The following is a 20,859-nucleotide window of genomic DNA, read 5'->3' on the forward strand; positions in this document are numbered from 1 at the left end:
GACAACTGTTTTATGATAAATATGTGAATTCTATTGGATAGGTCGGTGGTTGAGAGGATTAAGTTGTGCGTAATTACTGGCGATGCCACTTGTTCCATGCATGGCGTCGTTGTCACCAGATGGCAGCTTCACGCGGATTTCACCTCATTGGACACATGGTAGAAACACATAAGTGGGTGGGGTGGGTCTTTGAAGGCCCATGTCATACACCCAATGCCACCAGCAAACAATGTGGACCATTCTGGAAGTAACCGTGCACAACAAGGCCACATTATGAACCCTGCATGCCACTGGATTGAGCAAAGAATACGAAAAAAAACTGTCATTTATCTTTAACTACTAGATTTCACGGGGAAAACAGATGCTATTATGTAACCTAAGTAAAGTACTCCTAGGGCTAGTGATATGATTTATGTGATGTCACATGAAAGGTTGGAAGCTGTATACATTTTATAGCAGAAAAAGGTCAATATCCTCAATTAGATTTTAGACATAACTCTGACAATAATGACATTTAACTGTTCATTTTCACAGAAACATTAACAGGCTACTAACTCACACTGAACCAATGAAAAGTTAGGCATTTTTATTCATTTCACATAAATATGCACTGCCAAGCCAGTTTTAGCACGTTTAGTTGATTTGACATGATAAAGACAATATGCTATTATTTATTTCACATATCAACATTGCATATCAAATCCTCCTATCTCACTGAAATAGCAACGATTAGATTTTGAGCACTTGCATGATAGAGATGCCATTGATATTTATATATTATCTACACTCAATATTTCTATAAAGTATAGAAAAAATAAATTCAATTTCACTTATTTCTATATAGTTGTTCATGTCAAGGCAAACATTCATGTGTATTTTGACTCAATAACACTCATCTGCAGTGACAGGCAAGTCCATACAGTTATTAAGGACCCTCCCAGGTTAGAGAGCCCAGAGTCTGCTGTGTGAGGCACATTTCAGAGAAGGGAATTAAGTCTGAGGAACTTGGCAGCCTTGAGGAGCACAGCACACTGCCATAACCCGACAATATGTCTGGGGCCACCTACACCGGTTAATATATCTGGAGCCACCTACACAGGTTAACAAAATACAGATGCTAAAAACACACTGATCCTGGATAAATACAAGAGGCTTGATTGGTGTAGCGACCATGTTGGTTTTCGACAAGAACATTTTGACCAAAGAACACACAATTAGAGGCAAAAAGTCAGTAAAATGAATTCAAATGTTCTGAGATCTTTTGAGAATACAAACCTAGTGAATCAAGCTCAGGGATGGGCAACTTTGATGGGGGTGGGGGTGGTCCACAAATAATCTGAACTCATCATGAAGGGCTGCAGTGGCTCGCGGGTCTGCATACATACTTCCATACCTCAACATGTAGTCAGAGCTGGCCATAACCATTTGGGGGCCCTAAGTGAAATGTTGTTTCAAGCAAAACATCTTAGAGGCCCCCGTATTGACAGCAAAGATAATTTGTTTTAGAGTTACATTTTACTAAATTCTACACATTTTGCCATGGGGCGGAGATAAGACAGCAATTTTCTAACACATTTCTTGCAATTCTACTCATTTGCCATAGAGTAGAGAAATATTAGCAGTTTTGAATATGATATCGGATTGAGAACGACTAAGAAAATCAACAGGGGTCCCACGGTCTGTAATTTGACCAGGTTAGATAGTCTAGCCAGCTAATTTACCAATCTTACAAATGTTAGCTGGCATGGGCTAATTCAGTGACCGTCAGTGACTGACAGAAGAGGAAAAACTTCTGATGCACAACCAAATGTAGAAATTTGATCTTGTGTATTCTACTATTCTAACCCTCAACATTAAGTTAAAACCCCAACTGAGTTCCACCGTTTTTTACTTAAAAATAATATTTTGGGAAATTGATCCGTGGGCTTAGAAACAAGGGTGCACATCGCCAGTTGCCCATCCCTGATCTAGCAGCTAGAAGTTCAGTCTTTTAAAGAACATGTCTCAGAGGAAGGGAAGTCAACACATCACTCAAAAACAGCTAACACTGAATCTGGCTCATGTGACACTAAGCAGAATGAGCTCTCTCCCGGCCTGAGCGTCTACTCCGCCAGTTTGCTCTCAATTATTGATGGACCCGATCATTTATTTATTCACCTCTCCCAACCATTTCAGTGGGACTGTGTCCTTTGTGTACCCACTATCGTTTCTATTGCTAAGGTAAGTTTGGGGGGGGGGGGGGCTGTGCATGGCTTAGGGGCTGTGGTAGTGCTTGGAGGCTGGGGCAGGGCACAGCGGTTTGGCCGTCAGGTGCAGGTGCCTCTCCACGTCCGGTGCAGATGCTGCAGATACTCAAAGGCCCTCTGGCTCACGTTTAGGGCGGGGTGAACTCGCCGCAGGTTGGCCTCTCCTATCAGAGACAGGCCACAGATCCCGAAGTAGGCGTGCAGTGGGTCTGGAACAGACGGGAGAGAGGAGGAAAGTAGGTCAGCCAAGTGACACGCCTCAGCACCTGCCACTTTAAAAGGCACTGTGGCTTTGGTCGCGTTCCAGGTCCATTTCATGTAGTTCCACATCACCGACTGCACAGTTGGACATCAGATTGCTATATCATATGATTTTTAAAACATGTATTTAACCTTTATTTAACTAGGCAAGTCAGTTAATAACAAATTGTTATTTACAATGACAGCCTACACCGGCCAAACCCAGATGACGCTGGGCCAATTGTGCACAGCCCTATGGGACCCCCAATCACAGCCTGGATTCGAACAAGGGTGTCTGCAGTGCCTTAGACAATCTGCGCCACTCGGGAGCCCAAATTATGTGGTTAGCAAGATATGTTAAACACCTATCCAGGCATTGTGACATATGGCAGGTGTCTGCAATGTAGTCAGCCTGGAACGTGGCCATGGGCTTTTAAATCACATAGAAAACCAGTTCCACACAGCACCTTTAACAACCTTACATTTGCCGTACGTAAAATATCATGAAGTAAATAATAGAGATCATATAACATGCTACCAAAACGGCATACATCAACCAGTCACGATGGACTGACTACACGCTTATAAATAAAACAGATCTTGACATGATAATTATCAGGTTGCCAATACATCTGGCTGTGTTCTCAATTACACTGACCAAAAAAATTAACGCAGCATGTAGTGTTGCTCCCATGTTTCATGCGCTGAAATATAAGATCCCAGAAATTTTCCATATGCACAAAATGTTTATTTTGCTCACATTTTGTGCAGAAATTTGTTTACATCCGTTAATTAACATTTCTCCTTTGCCAATATAATCCATCCACCTGACAGGTGTGGCATATCAATAAGCTGATTAAACAGCTGCACGTTGTGCTGGGGACAATAAATGGCCACTCTAAAATGTGCAGTTTCGTCACACAACACAATGCCTCAGAATTCTCAAGTTGGGATACTGACGGCAGGAATGTCCACCAGAGCTGTTACCAGAGAATTTAACGTTAAATTTCTACACCATAAGCCGCCTCCAACATCGTTTTAGAGAATTTGGCAATACGTCCAACCGGCCTCACAACTGCAGACTACGTGTATGGCATTGTGTGGGCGAGTGATTTTCTGATGTCAACGTTGTGAACAGATTGCCCCATGTTGGCGGTGGGGTTATGGTATGGACAGGCATAAGCCACAGACAAAACACAAACGCATTTTATAGATGGCAATTTAAATGTACCAAAATACTGTGACGAGATCCAGATGCCCATTGTGTGACCAACAGATGCATATCTGAATTTCCAGTCATGTGAAATCCATAGATTAGGGCCTAATGACTTTATTTCAATTGACTGATTTCCTCATATGAACTGTAACTCAGTAAAAATCAATGAAATTGTTGCATGTTGCGTTTATATTTTTGTTTAGTATATGTCTTGAGTCAAACATCAACACTTTTCCATACTTTGTCTTTTGATAAGTCTTCTACTCTATAGAACTTCTAATGTGATTTTAAATAGTAATCCTAAATTTATCAAGATTTCTCTTTTCTTAGGAACCTATGAATAGGTTGGTACACATTACCTGAGAGAAGAACAGTACATACAAAATTGACCTAAATTGCAGTCTTTGAGTAATAACAACAAATACAACAGTCAATGGATGCATTGTTGTTGGACTGGCCCTTTAAGGGAGCATAAATAATGCACTATGATCCATCTCCCGTGGGACCCTACTAAAAGCCTTCCAGGCATTGTAAAATATACCATTATTGAATTATAATGAAAAGACAACAGCTTGGAAGCAGACATCCAAATCAATTAAAAGAGCCATTTCAACATGAATTATGACTCAAGGTCCCGTGGAAATGTTTTTAAAATAATTAATGTGTACTTCAATGATGACGAAGATTTTCTGTTTAGTGCTTCTGTGTACAATATCTTTTAACTGCATTTGGGACTTTAAAAGCAATCAACATACAAACTATGAAATACTACATACACACTGGTGGGACAAAATTATTTTAAAACAACTATTAGACTACACTGTATGCACTCACAATCATTTTGCGTAATAGTTTTGTCTTATTGTTCTCTACATTCTCCTTCTCCATGGCCTGAGAAGCAAACAGTTCCTGTTTTGTGAGGCCTGTTCCTCTGCTGTGTCCTGAGGGCTCGTTCTGGACAATCACCTCATCAATTAGACATCCCAGCCACCTGCGTGTTGGCTTACGGAGAGGTTTCCACTAACAAGGCCAACACTCCCTCCCACCCTCTCCACACCTGCGTGTTGGTTTACGGAGAGGTTTCCACTAACAAGGCCAACACTCCCTCCCACCCTCTCCACACCTGTAACCTTACCTGGGTGACTGTCTGGCCACTTAGCGAAGCCGCCCACCAAACGGTCCTGAGTGGACAAGATGTAGTTCCGGTTCTTCTCGAAATTAGTATACTGAAAGACGTCTAGGAGCTGAGAATGGGATAGGTTAGATTTAGGATTATAAGGGTCAAGTGTAGAGACAACAAAGTGTGTGAAGGACTGCAATTCTGCTGGGTTTATCACGCTAAACAGTTTCCTGTGTGTATCAAGAATTGTCAACCACCCAAAGGACATTCAGCCAAATTGACAACTGTGGGAAGCATTGGAGTCCATATGGGCCGGCCTCCCCATGGAACGCTTGACACCTTGTAGAATCAATGCGCCGACAAATTGAGGCTGTTCTGGGGGTGGGGGGAGGGGTGCAACTCAATGTTTTGTACACTCACTGTATGTATCCAGAGCCCATTTCTCAAGACAGGTCTATTCCTGACCGTCTCCTGTTCCATAAACATTGCACAGTGACAGTTGGCTAAACACGCCATCACTGACACTTTAGTGAGAGCTCCCAGACCGTATGCTAATGCCACCCAGTCCCATTGGATGCATGGCATGCACCTTTCTTGTTATTTATGACATTATGAACAACACCGTTATTGGGGGCGGACCATCCGTTACAGCACCGGCACACATTGAACTGCATCACTCCAAAAAGGTTTTTAACATAAGGGGAGTATGGGCATACTACCAACATATTTTATTAATGGACTGGACACTTCGATAATAGAGCAACGTTAATGGACTGTAATGGTACGCTGGTATGTCTGCGGAGGTTCCAGCATAGTTCCTGTTACCTCCAGTGTGGCGCCCACCCAGAAGGAGTAGCACGTGTCGACGGGCTTGTTGGGGCGGCCTTGGAAGCCGTTCTGCTGTCTCATCATGCACCAGCGCCGTATCCTGTTCAGCTCGCGCTGGCTGAACATCTCCTCTAATTTGCCCATCAGACTCAGGGCTGCGACGGCACAGAACGTGGACCCACCTGGCAGACAGAATGCTTAATGACAGGGTTTATAAGCCACCGGCACAGCGCCACTATCCATCACCCGTTTCAACTGTCACAACATCAGCATCAGAACCTTCTTATCACTTCCCAACTGCAGAGCTGTAATTGTGGGGGGAGATGCAGAGGCCCGGGGAACAGCTCTGTGTGGAGGCCATTAACAATGAGGGAGGACCTTGCACTCTGCAGATAGTTAAGAGGAATGTGTGTACCTACCTATTTGAGATAATACGAATAATCAAGACATTTCCCCCCCTAAAAATTGTATAGTTTGCATCCAGGGTTGAATAAAATGCTATAATTTCCACTTTTTTAAAAGTTTTTATTACTTTGAGTTGAACTGATAGAAATGCTTTGTGTAACGTGCCATGGTTTCATTACGCAGATCTCTCCCAGCAGTAGTTTAGCTAAGCCTGAGGGTTTCCCTGGAATAATAGGGTTTCATTGTCAGGAATTCGTTTTGGTATTATTTTCACAAGCATGTGGTAAAATGTCAAAACTCTTAGTACAAAACTCCAAACATATCATTAAAAAATGTTCCCCCCCCCAAAAAACTTTTTAAGCACATTTTCAATTGACTAAAGTACAACACACAAAATCACACAGTCATTTTTTCATCAAACCTAATCAGTGTTTCATATAGAAATACCTTTCATGTTAAGTAACTGCCTTTCACAATGCGATGTTCACAATGGCGTGGCCATGTGCTGACCAACCAGCAGGAGTGGGCAGTGGTGGAAATGGTGAGGGCCAGAAATGACATACGCTGTCTGAAATAAAACACGTCTTTGAGGAGAACGACGACACCTTTGCCAATTTGGCATTCATCAGCCTACCAACAATCACCCGCCTTTTGAAGAGGTACCAGGTATCTATGAAAGACATTTACCTGGTGCCTTTTGAGAGAAACAACGACCGGGTGAAACAGCTGCGGGCCGAGTATGTTCAGGTACAGCACTATATACTGTATTACTGTTACTATTAATGCACATGCTACTTCACGATATCATTCTAGAACTATACTGTAAATTTAACTAAGCAAAATATAATTTTAGGAGGGTGATAGTGCTTAATGCTGCTGTGAATCATGAATCACAAGTATATCTTTGTTGATGAAGCGGGATTCAACCTGGCCAAATAACGGCTTCGTGGGTCGGAACCTCATCGACCAACGGGCGACCGTCCAAGTGCCTGGACAACGTGGGGGAAACATCTCCATGAGCGCAGCTATCTCAGAAGATGGTGTGGTAGGACATGATGTGGTAGGACGTCATCGTGTGGGACAATGTCAGGTTCCAGCCAGCAGAGGTGAGGTTCAGGCATGGTTTCGGGCCCATCCATGATTCGTGACCCTATATTTTCAGTCAATAATGTAAGTGCATTGCCTCATGTGAAAACTGTAATCTACTGTAATTTACAGTACTGTAGCATATTAATTTTAGCACTTTTTTGTTTATTTTTACCTGCTTTTTCTCCCCAATTTCGGGATTACGATCTTGTGTCATCGCTGCAACTCCCCAACGGGCTCGGGTGAGGCGAAGGTAGAGTCATGCGTCCTCCGAAAAATGACCTGCCAAGCCACGCTTTTTAACACCAGTTTGTTTAACCCGGAAGACAGCCGCACCGCCACAAGGAGTCGCAAGAGCGCGATGAGCCAAGTAAAGCCCCCCAGCCAAACCCTCCCCTAACTCAGACGATGCTGGGCCAATTGTGCTCTATGGGACTCCCGGTCACGGCCGGTTATGACACAACATTACGATGCAGTGCCTTAGACTGCTGCGCCACTCGGGAAGCCTAACTTCAGCACTTCTAAGGGCGATTTGAAACACGTATCTTAAATTGTTTGCTACCGGATTAACTAGTAGTTAAAACGACTACGTCGAAAAGATACACTACATGATCAAAAGTATGTGGACACCTGCTCGTCGAACATCTCATTCCAAAATCACAGGCATTAATACGAAGCTGGTCCCGCCTTTGCTGCTATAACAGCCTCCACACTTCTGGGAAGGCTTTCCATTAGATGTTGAAACACTTCCTTCCATTCAGCCACAAGAGCATTAGTGAGATCGGGCACTGATGTTGGGCGATTAGGCCTGGCTCGCAGACCGCGTTCTAATTCTTCCCAAAGGTGTTTGATGGTATTGAGACAGGGCTCTGTGCAGGCTAGTCAAGTTCTTCAACACCGATCTCGACAAACCATTTCAGTATGGACCTCACTTTGTGCACGGGGGCATTGTCATGCTGAAACAGGAAAGGGCCTTCCCCAAACTGTTGCCACAAAGCTTGTGTGGCCTACCACTTTGTGGCTGAGCCGTTGTTGCTCCTAGACGTTTCCAGTTCACAATAACTGCACTCACAGTTGACCAGGGCAGCTGTAGCAGGACAGAAATTTGACCACCTGACCTGTTGGAAAGGTGGCATCCTATGACGGTGCCATGTTGAAAGTCTGATCTCTTCAGAAAGGCCATTCGACTGCCAATGTTTGTCTATGGAGATTGCATGGCGGTGTGCTCGATGTAATACACCTGTCAGCAACGGGTGTGGCCGAAATAGCCAAATCCACAAATTTAAAGGGTTGTTCACATACTTTTGTATATATAGTGTATTATTTTGTTGCGTTTTGGTGATTAAACCAATGTTCTCATTACATTTCACAATCAACTAACATTTTGAATCAATGGTTGTATGGTTTTACAATCCAAATGAATGCACCATGACAGGTTTTGAATGAAAGACTGGCTGTGTTACAAGTTGTGTGACCAGTTTTGGAGTTTTGTATTAAGAGTTGTGAAAATGTACCACATACTTGGGAAAAAGGACATTTGTTGTAATATGGTTTTGGACTAATGGCTAATCCCTTTCTAGAACCATAATATCCATCAATCTCCAGTGCTGCATGTCATACTCACCATGCGATTCCAATCCAGCCCCCTGGCCAATGCCATTGTCATATGACTAAGGAAGCAAAAACAACATTCTATTAGACAAACATAGCACCAAAGACCATGTGAGGGATGGATAGCCATCACTGAAACCATGTAATAACTTTCAGATCAAGTGTGGTGTGACAGATGTGATCTATGATGTAAGGAGAGATCAGGAAACAAGCTGCTCAATTAACCACGTGGAGCAATCCATGTCAACAGTGCTGCTTGCATACCGTACGAAACCACACTTCATACACACACACTTGATGAGACAGACCAGCTTTGGGGACAATAACAATGAGGAAGTAACAATTTTGAAGGTAGTGAGGTTTACTGGAGCTCCATGCCCCAGGAGATAAAATCCAACCAAATTTGAATGAGTAAGAGGATTAGAGTGCAGTAAAGGCCTTTCCTCCCGTGGGATCATATCCTCTATTTATAGGCATCTGAGAATAACCCCGGAGTCCTCTTAAAAACCAGCCAACAGCATGGTCCAAACAACACACACACACACACCACAGCTCAGTGTTATCCACTACAGCCACCTAAACAGGAATACCGCTGCCTGCCCTGTGGACTGTAGACTGGATTATATCATCTTCTGTTGGATTACATAGGAACAAAGGGGGGAATCACAGGGGAGGTCACAGGGGAGACCATCACTATCATTATACCGAGCAGGATCCAGTAGTGCCTGCTCTCCTAACCCCCGTCTGGCCAGCCCCCTGTAACTTGCAGAGGGGAGAATGAAGACAGGATGGTAACAAAACCCTCAGACATTTTGTTTTGGGGTGAATTCTGCGTGAACTGTTTCTCTCTGAAGTCGTGGACTGTAGAGAGGGTTGTTAAAGTCAGGCTGTTAACAGGGGAGGGCCCTTTGATTCCAATGCACCTTCAAGATGAGCTGTTTGACCTAGACCTACCTCTCTGACATGTTGTCTATGATACGAGAAATAAACACTGTGTTTAACCAATGTTGGTTTAAAACAGTTTTACAATCTAGCAAGTAGATTTGAGTATTTGAGAGTACATTTAGTAGGAAGAGGTCAGCGGTTGAGGATTGAACCCTTCTAGAGAATACTGACAAGGCTCAGGGCCGCAGGACGCTTGATGACAGAGACTAAGTGAAACAGCTGACTTACCATACTTCCCCTGATGTAGTCGATGGCCTTCTTGATGTCCATGCCTGACCAGTCATCGAGCATGTAGCAGATGCATGCTGCGCAGTACACAAACCTCATGTCATTTTCACTTCCTTCTGGGACCGCATAGAAACTGGAATCAGACATCGCGGCAGATGTTAAATAGATTTGTTTTTCTACTAGTAAGGATGAGGTGTGATGTGTCAAAGTGTTTTACTGGTTAAATCCTCTCAGAACAATACTTTCAAACAAGACGCGTGATCTGTCTCACACAGTGGTCGCCCAATTTGACATGGTTAAACAGGGTCTCCTTTCAGATAAAGCACAAAGACCTATAAAGTACCAAAAACTCACAGAAGAATACTTGTCCAAGAACAACAGAAATGTGTTCTTGGACAAGAAACAGAAATGTGTCATTATGCTCACAACCGAACACCCACCCCTCATTGGGTTGGAAGCATTGGATCAGGCACAGTGCCCCTGGAGCAATTGTGTATGTTAAGGGACTTGCTCAAGGCACTACCAGGAAGAAAGAAAAAGAAAAACAGTAACTCATTGTTAGTAGATTATGGTAAAGACAGAGGAGAGTGACTGGGTGTTTACCTTCCGTCCTCCAGCTGCAGGGCTTTCAGGCCCATCAGACAGGCCTCCTTATTGACACGACTCAGGTCGTCCCCCAGTAGGACCAGGCAGGCCAGGCCAGTGTACGTCATGGCCACATGGCCACTGTCATACGGGTGGGATACTCCTGGGCCCTGGGGAGGCAAATTGATTGAATCAGCTAGCTTATATAGGCTGTGTTACACAGACAGCCCAATTCAGAATTTCTTTCCGTTTTTGGACCAATCAGATCAGCACTAATGTCAATCATTGGGCAAAATACCAGATTGGGGTGCCTGTGTCAACACAGCCAAAGACATTTAAAGGGAAGCATGCTAGCTGATCCCGAAGACTTCCAGTCATTGCACTAACACTAGTTAGAATTGGCTCATGAAACTACCTCTAACTTCCTTCATACTGTACGCATAAATGGTATCCACAAATTCATCTGACTCTAGGGAAGTAGATAAAGGGCTTTATTGCAAAACATTTCAAAATATCCCTTTAATGGCAACCACTTAATCAATACGTTGAACAAGGATGTGTTTCAAGATCAATACCTTGGAGGTGCTGTATGGAACTCCAATGTGTGATGACCCTCGAAACCCACAACGTCCTAAATTGGATTCTGGGGGAGGCACACAAAATATTTGAATTGGATTTTGTTGTATGAGAAACAATGGTAATGCCAGACGACATAAACATGGAAAGATCACCCGATTAACTCCTTAATCATACTGCAGATTAACTATGGCCCTGTTTACACTTAACATCTTGCTTTTGAAATTATATGAGCAAAAAAATATTATTTTATACGATACGACAAGCCAGACAAAATTAAACAGGCCTATTTATATAATGAATATGAATTTGGAGGGCAGAAATTATTAAATATTAAAGCATTAGAATTCTCACTAAAGGCGTATACTTTAATCCAAACTGATACACTAGCAGATTAGTAAGAAAGTCTCACCCCATGTTCAAGATGAGCTTTTTTCCCTTTATTCAGATTACAACCTATCACTTTCAGATATTTGAAAATGAAATCTCCAGAATATCGCTATTTTTTAAAACAAGCCATAGAAGGTTGGATGCAATTTCAGTTTAATCCACCAAATACTACAATACTACAACAAATAGTATGGGTAAACTCAAATATACTAATTGATAAAAAAAAATATATATTAGTATTTATTTATATTTTAAATGGTATAATCTATGTCAATTATATCATAAATAGGACTGGTGAAGTTGTCATACATGCAGCTAACGAAAAATACATGGAAATGTCTGCTCTACTCAAAATTACAACCAACTAACTGCAGGATTACCACAAAAATGGAAGAGGCAAGTGGAAGGGGGAGAAAGTAAGGAACTTGTCTGTCGGCCGTGCATTAAAGACCAAATTGGTTAAAGCAAATTGGGATAAATAAAAAAGTATACCAGTTTCATTTAAGGACCAAATAAGTGACAGATGTGCCATATAGACTGAAAAATAGCTGGGAAAAGATTTGATGTACCGATTCCATGGCACATTTGTTTTAACTAATAAACAAAACAATGCTTGATTTAAAACTTTGAGTTTTTCCAATTTAAAATGATTATACAAAATTCTTGCAACCAATAGAATGTTACAGTATATATATGGGGGATACAACCATCCCAGATCTGCAGGTTTTGCTGCAAAGAGACAGATTCATTAGATCATTTGTTTTGGTACTGTCCATATGCAGCTTGTTTTTGGATGCAGGTTCACAAATGGCTGAAGAATTGCAACATTTACCTGGAGCTAACTCTGCAAATAGCACTGCTGGGTGATTTAAAAAAACATATTGATCAATAATTTAATAACACTTTTAGCAAAAAATGTGTATCTGTTGAAACTATGAGAATATAACTTTTGTGAAACATCACAGCACAGTTGAAAAATATATGGCAGATATTCAGAGATAGATGGGAGGGGTTTAGCTGAAGGATGGGACCTCAAAAACAAACAAAAGATTACTATTGTAAAAAATACTGTCAATATTATATTTCTTTACAATCTTCTACATAGTAGAATAATAGTGAAGACATCAAAACTATGAAATAACACATATGGAATCATGTAGTAACCAAAAAAAGTGTTAAACAAATCAAAATATATGTTATATTATTTAAAGGAGCCACCCTTTGCCTTGATGACAGCTTTGCACACTCTCACACCACTACCGAAAGACACCAATAATAAGAAGAGACTTGCTTGGGCCAAGAAACACGAGCAATGGACATTAGACCGGTGGAAATATGTCCTTTGGTCTGATGAGTCCAAATTTGAGATTTTTGGTTCCAACTGTCATGTCTTTGTGAGAGCCAGAGTAGGTGAACGGATGATCTCCGCATATGTGGTTCCCACCGTGAAGCATGGAGGAGGTGTGGTGGTGCTTTGCTGGTGACACTGTCAGTGATTTATTTAGAATTCCAGTGGGACTATAATTAGTTTTCAACAGGACAATGACCCAACACACCTACAGTCTGTGTAAGGACTATTTGATCAAGAAGGAGAGTGATGGAGTGCTGCATCAGATGACCTGGTCTCCACAATCACCCGACCTCAACTCAATTGAGATAGTTTGGGATGAGTTGGAACGTAGAGTGAAGGAAAAGCAGCCAACAAGTGCTCAGCATATGTGGGAACTCCTTCAAGACCGTTGGAAAAGCATTCCTCATGAAGCAGGTTGAGAGAATGCCAAGAGTGTACAAAGATGTCATCAAGGCAAATATAAAATATTTTTGATTTGTCACTTTTTTGGTTACTACATGCTTCGATGTGTTATTTCATAGTTTTGATGTCTTCACTATTATTCTACAATGTAGAAAATAAGAAAAACCTGAAATTAGTAGGTGTGTCGACATTTGACTGGTACTGTGTGAACACACAAAAATATATGGGGGGGGGGGGGGGATTGGAAATGATGCAGACAATTGCATTCATGGAAGCCACCATCTACAGTGGGGCAAAAAAGTATTTAGTCAGCCACCAATTGTGCATGTTCTCCCACTTAAAAAGATGAGAGGCCTGTAATTTTCATCATAGGTACACTTCAACTATGACAGACAAAATGAGGAGAAAAAAATCCAGAAAATTACACTGTAGGATTTTTTATGAATTTATTTGTTAAAAATGGTGGAAAATAAGTATTTGGTCACCTACAAACAAGCAAGATTTATGGCTCTCACAGACCTGTAACTTCTTCTTTAAGAGGCTCCTCTGTCCTCCACTCGTTAACTGTATTAATGGCACCTGTTTGAACTGGTTATCAGTATAAAAGACACCTGTCCACAACCTCAAACAGTCACACTCCAAACTCCACTATGGCCAAGACCAAAGAGCTGTCAAAGGACACCAGAAACAAAATTGTAGACCTGCACCAGGCTGGGAAGACTGAATCTGCAATAGGTAAGCAGCTTGGTTTGAAGAAATCAACTGTGGGAGCAATTATTAGGAAATGGAAGACATACAAGACCACTGATAATCTCCCTCGATCTGGGGCTCCACGCAAGACCTCAACCCGTGGGGTCAAAATGATCACAAGAACGGTGAGCAAAAATTCCAAACATCCCAGAATGACCTGCAGAGAGCTGGGACCAAAGTAACAAAGCCTACCATTAGTAACACACTACGCCGCCAGGGACTCAAATCCTGCAGTGCCAGACGTGTCCCACTGCTTAAGCCAGTACATGTCCAGGCCCGTCTGAAGATTGCTAGAGAGCATTTGGATGATCCAGAAGAAGATTGGGAGAATGTCATATGGTCAGATGAAACCAAAATATAACTTTTTGGTAAAAACTCAACTCGTCGTGTTTGGAGGACAAAGAATGCTGAGTTGCATCCAAAGAACACCATACCTACTGTGAAGCATGGGGGTGGAAACACCATGCTTTGGGGCTGTTTTTCTGCAAAGGGACCAGGACGACTGATCCGTGTAAAGGAAAGAATGAATGGGGCCATGTATCGTGAGATTTTGAGTGAAAACCTCCTTCCATCAGCAAGGGCATTGAGGATGAAACGTGGCTGGGTCTTTCAGCATGACAATGATCCCAAACACACCGCCCGGGCAACGAAGGAGTGTGTTCGTAAGAAGCATTTCAAGGTCCTGGAGTGGCCTAGCCAGTCTCCAGATCTCAACCCCATAGAAAATCTTTGGAGGGAGTTGAAAGTCCGTGTTGCCCAGCAACAGCCCCAAAACATCACTGCTCTAGAGGAGATCTGCATGGAGGAATGGGCCAAAACCTTGTGAAGATTTACAGAAAACGTTTGACCTCTGTCATTGCCAACAAAGGGTATATAACAAAGTATTGAGATAAACTTTTGTTATTGACCAAATACTTATTTTCCACCATAATTTGCAAATAAATTCATTAAAAATCCTACAATGTGATTTTCTGGATTTTTTTTCTCTCATTGTGTCTGTCATAGTTGAAGTGTATCTATGATGAAGAGTACAGGCCTCATCTTTTTAAGTGGGAGAACTTGCACAATTGGTGGCTGACTAAATACTTTTTTGCCCCACTGTATCTGCAATATTAAAGCTGATCTACCAGCTAAAAAAAATAAAAACCTGTAATAATAATAAATTACATTTAAGGAAATGAATGCATAAATAGGTTCTGTGTGTACTGTTCTAAAATCAGATCCCATATTCATAAAGCGATCCTAGATCAGCACTTCTACTCTGATACTATTTTATAACACTCCATAAACACAAGTCATTGTCTGTTGCTGCAGGGCAACTCAACTAGGCACAATGCTGCCATCTAGCGGGTAGGGTCAGCTTTATAAAGGAGAGATGCAATTCTCTGAATATTAGCAGGCCAGACAAGTAACATATGTCTGTAGCTTTCTGTGTCCAATGGACAAATAAGTTCTTAATAATGGAACACTAGTCACTTTAATAAATGTTTACATACTGTATTCTATTCTACTGTATTTTAGTCAATGCCCCTCCGACATTGCTTGTTGTAATATAAATGTATTTATTAATTACATTCTTTTACTTTTAGACGTGTGTGTATTGTTGTGAATTGTTAGATACTACTGCACTGTTGGAGCTAGAAACACAAGCATTTCGCTACAGCCGCAATAACATCTGCTAAATATGTGTATGTGACCAATAAGATTTGATTTGCGTTCAGCGCCTGAATAATTTAAAAAGTGAGCACTGAGCAGATGGTCAGAGTTGGCCCATCATCCAGAGGAGTGAGCTCTTTAAAATATGCAAACTACAGGATGTTGGGTGGGGCAAGTGAAAAAGTATGGCTGCTGGCCAAATACATGCCTCGCAAACTCTAGTACATATGAGCACTTCTACAACCTGTGTCAATGTCTGACACATTTTTATTTTATTTAACTAGGCAAGTCAGTTAAGATAAATTCTTATTTACAATGACGGCCTACCAAAAGGCCTCCTGCGGGGACAGGGGCCTGGGATTAATAAATAAATACAATATAAATATAGGACAAAACACACATCACAACAAGAGAGACAACACTACATAAAGAGAGACCTCAGACAGCAAAACATGACAAAACAGCATTGTAGCAACACAACATGGTAGCACTAGCAGCACAAAAACATGGTACAAAAATTATTGGGCAAAGTCAACAGCGCAAAGGTCAAGAAGGTAGAGACAAATATATATAACACAAAGCAGCCACAACTGTCAGTAACAGTCACCATGATTAAGTCTTTGAATGAAGAGATTGAGATAAAACTGTCCAGTTTGAGTGTTTGTTGCAGCTCGTTCCAGTCGCTAGCTGCAGCAAACTGAAAAGACGAGTGACCCAGGGATGTGTGCGCTTTGGGGACCTTTAACAGAATGTGACTGGCAGAACGGGTGTTTATGTGGAGGATGAGGGCTGCAGAAGATATCCCAGATTGGGGGGAGTGAGGCCGAAAAGGGTTTATAAAGAAGCATCAACCAGTGGAGTGGGTCTTGCGTCAGGTTCACAGAGATGACCAGTTCACAGAGGAGTATAGAGTGCAGTGAATTGGTCCTATAAGGAGTATTGGTGGAAAATCTGATGGCCGAATGGGAAAGAACATCTAGCCGCTCGAGAGCACCCTTACCTGCCGATCTATAAATTATGTCTCCGTAATCTAGCATGGGTAGGATGGTCATCTAAATCAGGGTTAGTTTGGCTTTACGATAGAGTTACGATAGAGGAAACCAAGTCTAGATTTAACTTTAGCCTACACCTTTGATATGTGCTGAGAGAAGGACAGTGCACCATCTAGCCATACTCCCAAGTACTTGTATGAGGTGACTACCTCAAACTCTAAACCCTCAGATGTAGTAATAACACCTGTGGGAAGAGGGGTATTCTTCTTACCAAACCACATGACCTTTGTTTTGGAGGTGTTCAGAACAGAACTGTTATAGCTAAATGGCCCTAGAATTCACACTGATCGACTGTACTTGGCACAGTGTATTATGCACATAATCTAAGAGTAGAGAGCAAATAACCCCTAAACCAGAGAAGACTAGGCTAAATGGTTGCTTTTTAGTAGCCAACAGTCTACCAAGGGATACAAAAAAACTCAGTTGGTTTTAGCTGACTGTTAATTTCTCCCTTCTTCTGTTCCACCAAAATGAAGTGAATTACGTGTGCGTGCTTGGAAGCCTCCTGAAGGCCGTTGAAACATGAATGCCCCAAAACAATACAATCTACAACGCAGCACTTACGGTCTTCTGTAGGAATGACTTGTAGTGAGTAGACCCATTCAATCAAGCTGGGCTTGTCTATTACATTAAGAGAATCCAGGACATCAAGACCAGAGAGCGCAAAGAACACAATGGTCAACCTAGACAGGGAGGGACAAAGGTAAACAAACAGTTATTCACCTAGTAATATTATACTATTAGAATTAGCCACAGCATATTTGAGGTAAGAACTGAAAACTAAATCATATGAGTGGTTACTTTACATGATGACAGCTGGATAGCCAACACCATGTGTTAGTTGGATAGCTAGAGGACTCCAAACAATCCAAGTGCACCACTTAGATAGCTAGTTTGTTTTTGAAAACCACTAATCAACAAATATTGTGTGCTGTATTATGTATCTATGCTTTTAAATGACCAACTAAGCCTGGTCCCAGTCCAGACCTGTTTGTGTTGTTGGCATGACAATGACAGAATGAGTGACAGGGAGTTGGCATGATAGCAGAACTCCAGCTACAGCCACTAAGCTATGGCAGCTATGGCCACTAACTAGCAAGCTATATCTGAATGGTCAGTGCTAACATGGATCACTGAGACGTCCCTAACCCATTGAAGTTGACGTTTACAATGGTTAAGGTAAAAGGTTAGGGTAGCTGTGGAATGCTCAATTCAGTTCTCATATTGAGGCAGAGTTTTAATAACTGGTTGCAGGATTTTCTACCAACAACAGAGTCACCATCAATCGTAACTGGCAGCAGATCCGTAGAAATTGTATGATAAATTGACACTCCAAATGGAAAAGGTTGCCGACCCTGGTGTAGCCTGCAACTTTGGGATTGTAATGGCAGAATCTGCAACGGCCAGCAGTAGTAGGAGGATGGTTTTTTCCTTCTGGTTAGACTATTTTTATATCTGGCTCCGTCTTGAGTCATTATACGTTAATCAAATACAACCTACTGTTTGCTCATTGCTGTTGCTCCAAAATTGAATATAATGTTATCTCAAAAAGGAAACAGTCGGTCGTATTTGATTTACGTTTATTAAAAACCTATGTATTTATATCCGTCTCGATATAAGAGAACGGAGTTGAGCGTTCCTCGGTTAGGGTAGAGGTTAGGGTTTAAGCCAGGGATGTCCCAAGGATCACGGATAGTAGTGACCATAACTGAATCAAATCTAAAGTTGGCCAACTCTATGTGATAGTTCGATTTTAGCCTGACTGGCTAACTATCTCGAGATAATAGGATGTCCATAAAACGTACCTAGCGTTAGGTACCTGACGGTAGCAAGCTAATTCAGTTGGTTGCATTGCAAAAAGCACCAATGTTTAGTTGCAATTTTTATATTGAGTATGTTGTCTGAAAATGCTATAGCTAGCTAGCGTTAATTAACAAAAACACTTTTGGCCTGATGACAGCGGCACTGGCAGGCTCGTCTGTCACTCATTAGCATTCTGGCTAGCGAAGACGTTGTCAAATGAAAATAAGAGATAATTATTCATGCCAACATATGTACCTGCTTGTTTCTAATGATGAATATCTCTCTGGTAAAACTTGAAGACATCTTTGAAAGAATCGTACATGTCGATCTTTTAAAAAGTCAATTTGTTCAAATTCGGCAAGAGGGTTCTCTTCTTCCGCCATCTTTGAGTTTGAAACAACTTCCGCGTAAACAGGCTTTGCAACCTTCTTTGTTGCGGTTTAACGGCGGTTGGCATCCAACGTTTATGGTGCATTACCGCCACCAACTGGCCTGGGGCGAAAAACGGAAACCGTACAGGCAAAAAATGGGGAGTTGGGACCTTATTCCACACAAACTGAAACGTAACAAATAAAAAATAAGTCCCACTTCTTAATAAACAAAATTCCATATCTCCCTTCTCAGGCTGTGGGGAATGAGAGGGTGGCACTCCATATAACTCCACCACTGAAAGATCTTTCAATCCCAGGAACCGTTCTAGTGCAGATCGCATTCTTGTTATAGCTCATTGCCGCAGACAAAATGACAGCAATCTTACTGGACTTCTTCTCCACTCCGGCAGCGCAATTAATCACCATTGCCAAAAACCCAAAGTCCACCTACTTAAAAATTAATATGTAACATACAGTAAGTATCTGGATCCTGCTGATAAGAGGCAAACTCTGCAGGCTGCAGTGAAGGCCTATCCAACACCGTGGAGTCTCCAGACAATTCGTTCCCTCAACTCTTTTGACAGCCTCTACATTGACAGCTTCTATCTCAAGGCCATCAGACTGTTAAATAGTCATCACTAGCACATTAGTGGCTGCTGCCCTATACATAGACTTGAAATCACTGGCCACTTTAATAATTGGAACACTAGTCACTTTAATAATGTTTACATATTTTGCATTAGTCATCTCATTTGCATATACTGTATTTTGTCCTATTCTACTGTACCTTAGTCTATGCTCCTCTGACATTGCTCATCCAAATATTGATATATTCTTCAGTAAATTTCATTACTTTAGATTGTGTGTATTGTTAGATATTACCTGTTAGATATTACTGCACTGCTGGAGCTAGAAACACAAGCATTTTGCTACACCTGCAATAACATCTGCTAAACACGTGTATGTGACAAATAAAATTTAATTTGATATGAAACGCTCTAGACAGCCCTGCCTCTGGCACCCGCATTCTCTTTCGCAGTCTTCGGGCATTTCAAAGATGTAGCTTCATGGTTCCCACCACAATTGCAACAATCCATACAACAATCTACTTTTCCACAAATCAAATCAAATCTAAGTTTATTTGTCACGTGCACTGAATACAACAGGTGTAGTAGACCTTACAGTGAAATGCTTACATACAGATTCTAACCAACAGTGCAAAAAAGGTATTAGGTGAACAATAGGTAAGTAAAGAAATAAAAACAACAGTTAAAAGACAGTGGAAAATAACAGTAGCGAGGCTATATACAGGCACCGGTTAGTCAGGCTGATTGAGGTAGTATGTACATGTAGATATGGTTAAAGTGACTATGCATATATGATGAACAGAGAGTAGCAGTAGCGTAAAGAGGGGTTGGCGGGTGGCGGGACACAATGCAGATATCCCGGTTAGCCAATGTGCGGGAGCACTGGTTGGTCGGGCCAATTGAGGTAGTATGTACATGAATGTATAGTTAAAGTGACTATGCATATTTGATAAACAGAGAGTAGCAGCAGCGTAAAAGAGGGTTTGGGGGGAGCACACAGTGTAAATAGTCCAGGTAGCTATTTGATTACCTGTTCAGGAGTCTTAAGGTTTGGGGGTAAAAACTGTTGAGAAGCCTTTTTGTTCCAGATTTGGCAGTCTGGTACCGCTTGGTAGTAGAGAGACAGTCTATGACTGGGGTGGCTGAGGTCTTTGACCATTTTTAGGGCCTTCCTCTGAAACCGCCTGGTGTAGAGGTCCTGGATGGCAGGCAGCTTAGCCCCAGTGATGTACTGGGCCATTCGCACTACACTTGAGTACCTTGCGGTCAGAGACCGAGCAATTGCCGACCAGGCAGTGATGCAACCAGTCAGGATGCTCTCGATGTTGCAGCTGTAGAACCCTTTGAGGATCTGAGGACCCATGCCAAATCTTTTTAGTTTCCTGAGGCGGAATAGGCTTTGACGTACCCT

General features: G+C 41.9%; 1 protein-coding gene across 1 annotated transcript; it reads right to left on the reverse strand.

Moving 5' to 3' along the window:
- Positions 1 to 569: 569 nt before the first annotated feature.
- LOC139410617 (geranylgeranyl transferase type-1 subunit beta-like) lies at positions 570 to 18,916 on the reverse strand. The gene is made up of 9 exons (XM_071155931.1): positions 18,746 to 18,916; positions 17,252 to 17,370; positions 11,086 to 11,153; positions 10,529 to 10,680; positions 9,926 to 10,058; positions 8,766 to 8,811; positions 5,648 to 5,832; positions 4,838 to 4,946; positions 570 to 2,455 (listed from the first exon to the last, which is right to left on the reverse strand). The coding sequence occupies exons 1-9, from the start codon at positions 18,871 to 18,873 to the stop codon at positions 2,307 to 2,309; spliced, it is 1,089 nt and encodes a 362-aa protein (XP_071012032.1). The 5' UTR covers positions 18,874 to 18,916; the 3' UTR covers positions 570 to 2,306.
- Between the last annotated feature and the right edge of the window lie 1,943 nt (positions 18,917 to 20,859).

This window comes from Oncorhynchus clarkii, chromosome 6, assembly GCF_045791955.1.
Source record: "Oncorhynchus clarkii lewisi isolate Uvic-CL-2024 chromosome 6, UVic_Ocla_1.0, whole genome shotgun sequence".
In the NCBI taxonomy this organism is placed as follows: Eukaryota; Metazoa; Chordata; class Actinopteri; order Salmoniformes; family Salmonidae; genus Oncorhynchus; species Oncorhynchus clarkii.

Coding starts and splice junctions, on each gene's coding strand:
- LOC139410617 (XM_071155931.1), bottom strand. CDS start 18,873: ATGGCGGAAGAAGAGAACCCTCTTGCCGAATTTGAACAAATTGACTTT. Junction 10,059..10,528: donor CTGCAGCTGGAGGACGGAAG/GTAAACACCCAG, acceptor GTCTGATTCCAG/TTTCTATGCGGTCCCAGAAG. Junction 8,812..9,925: donor ACTACATCAGGGGAAGTATG/GTAAGTCAGCTG, acceptor TTGCTTCCTTAG/TCATATGACAATGGCATTGG.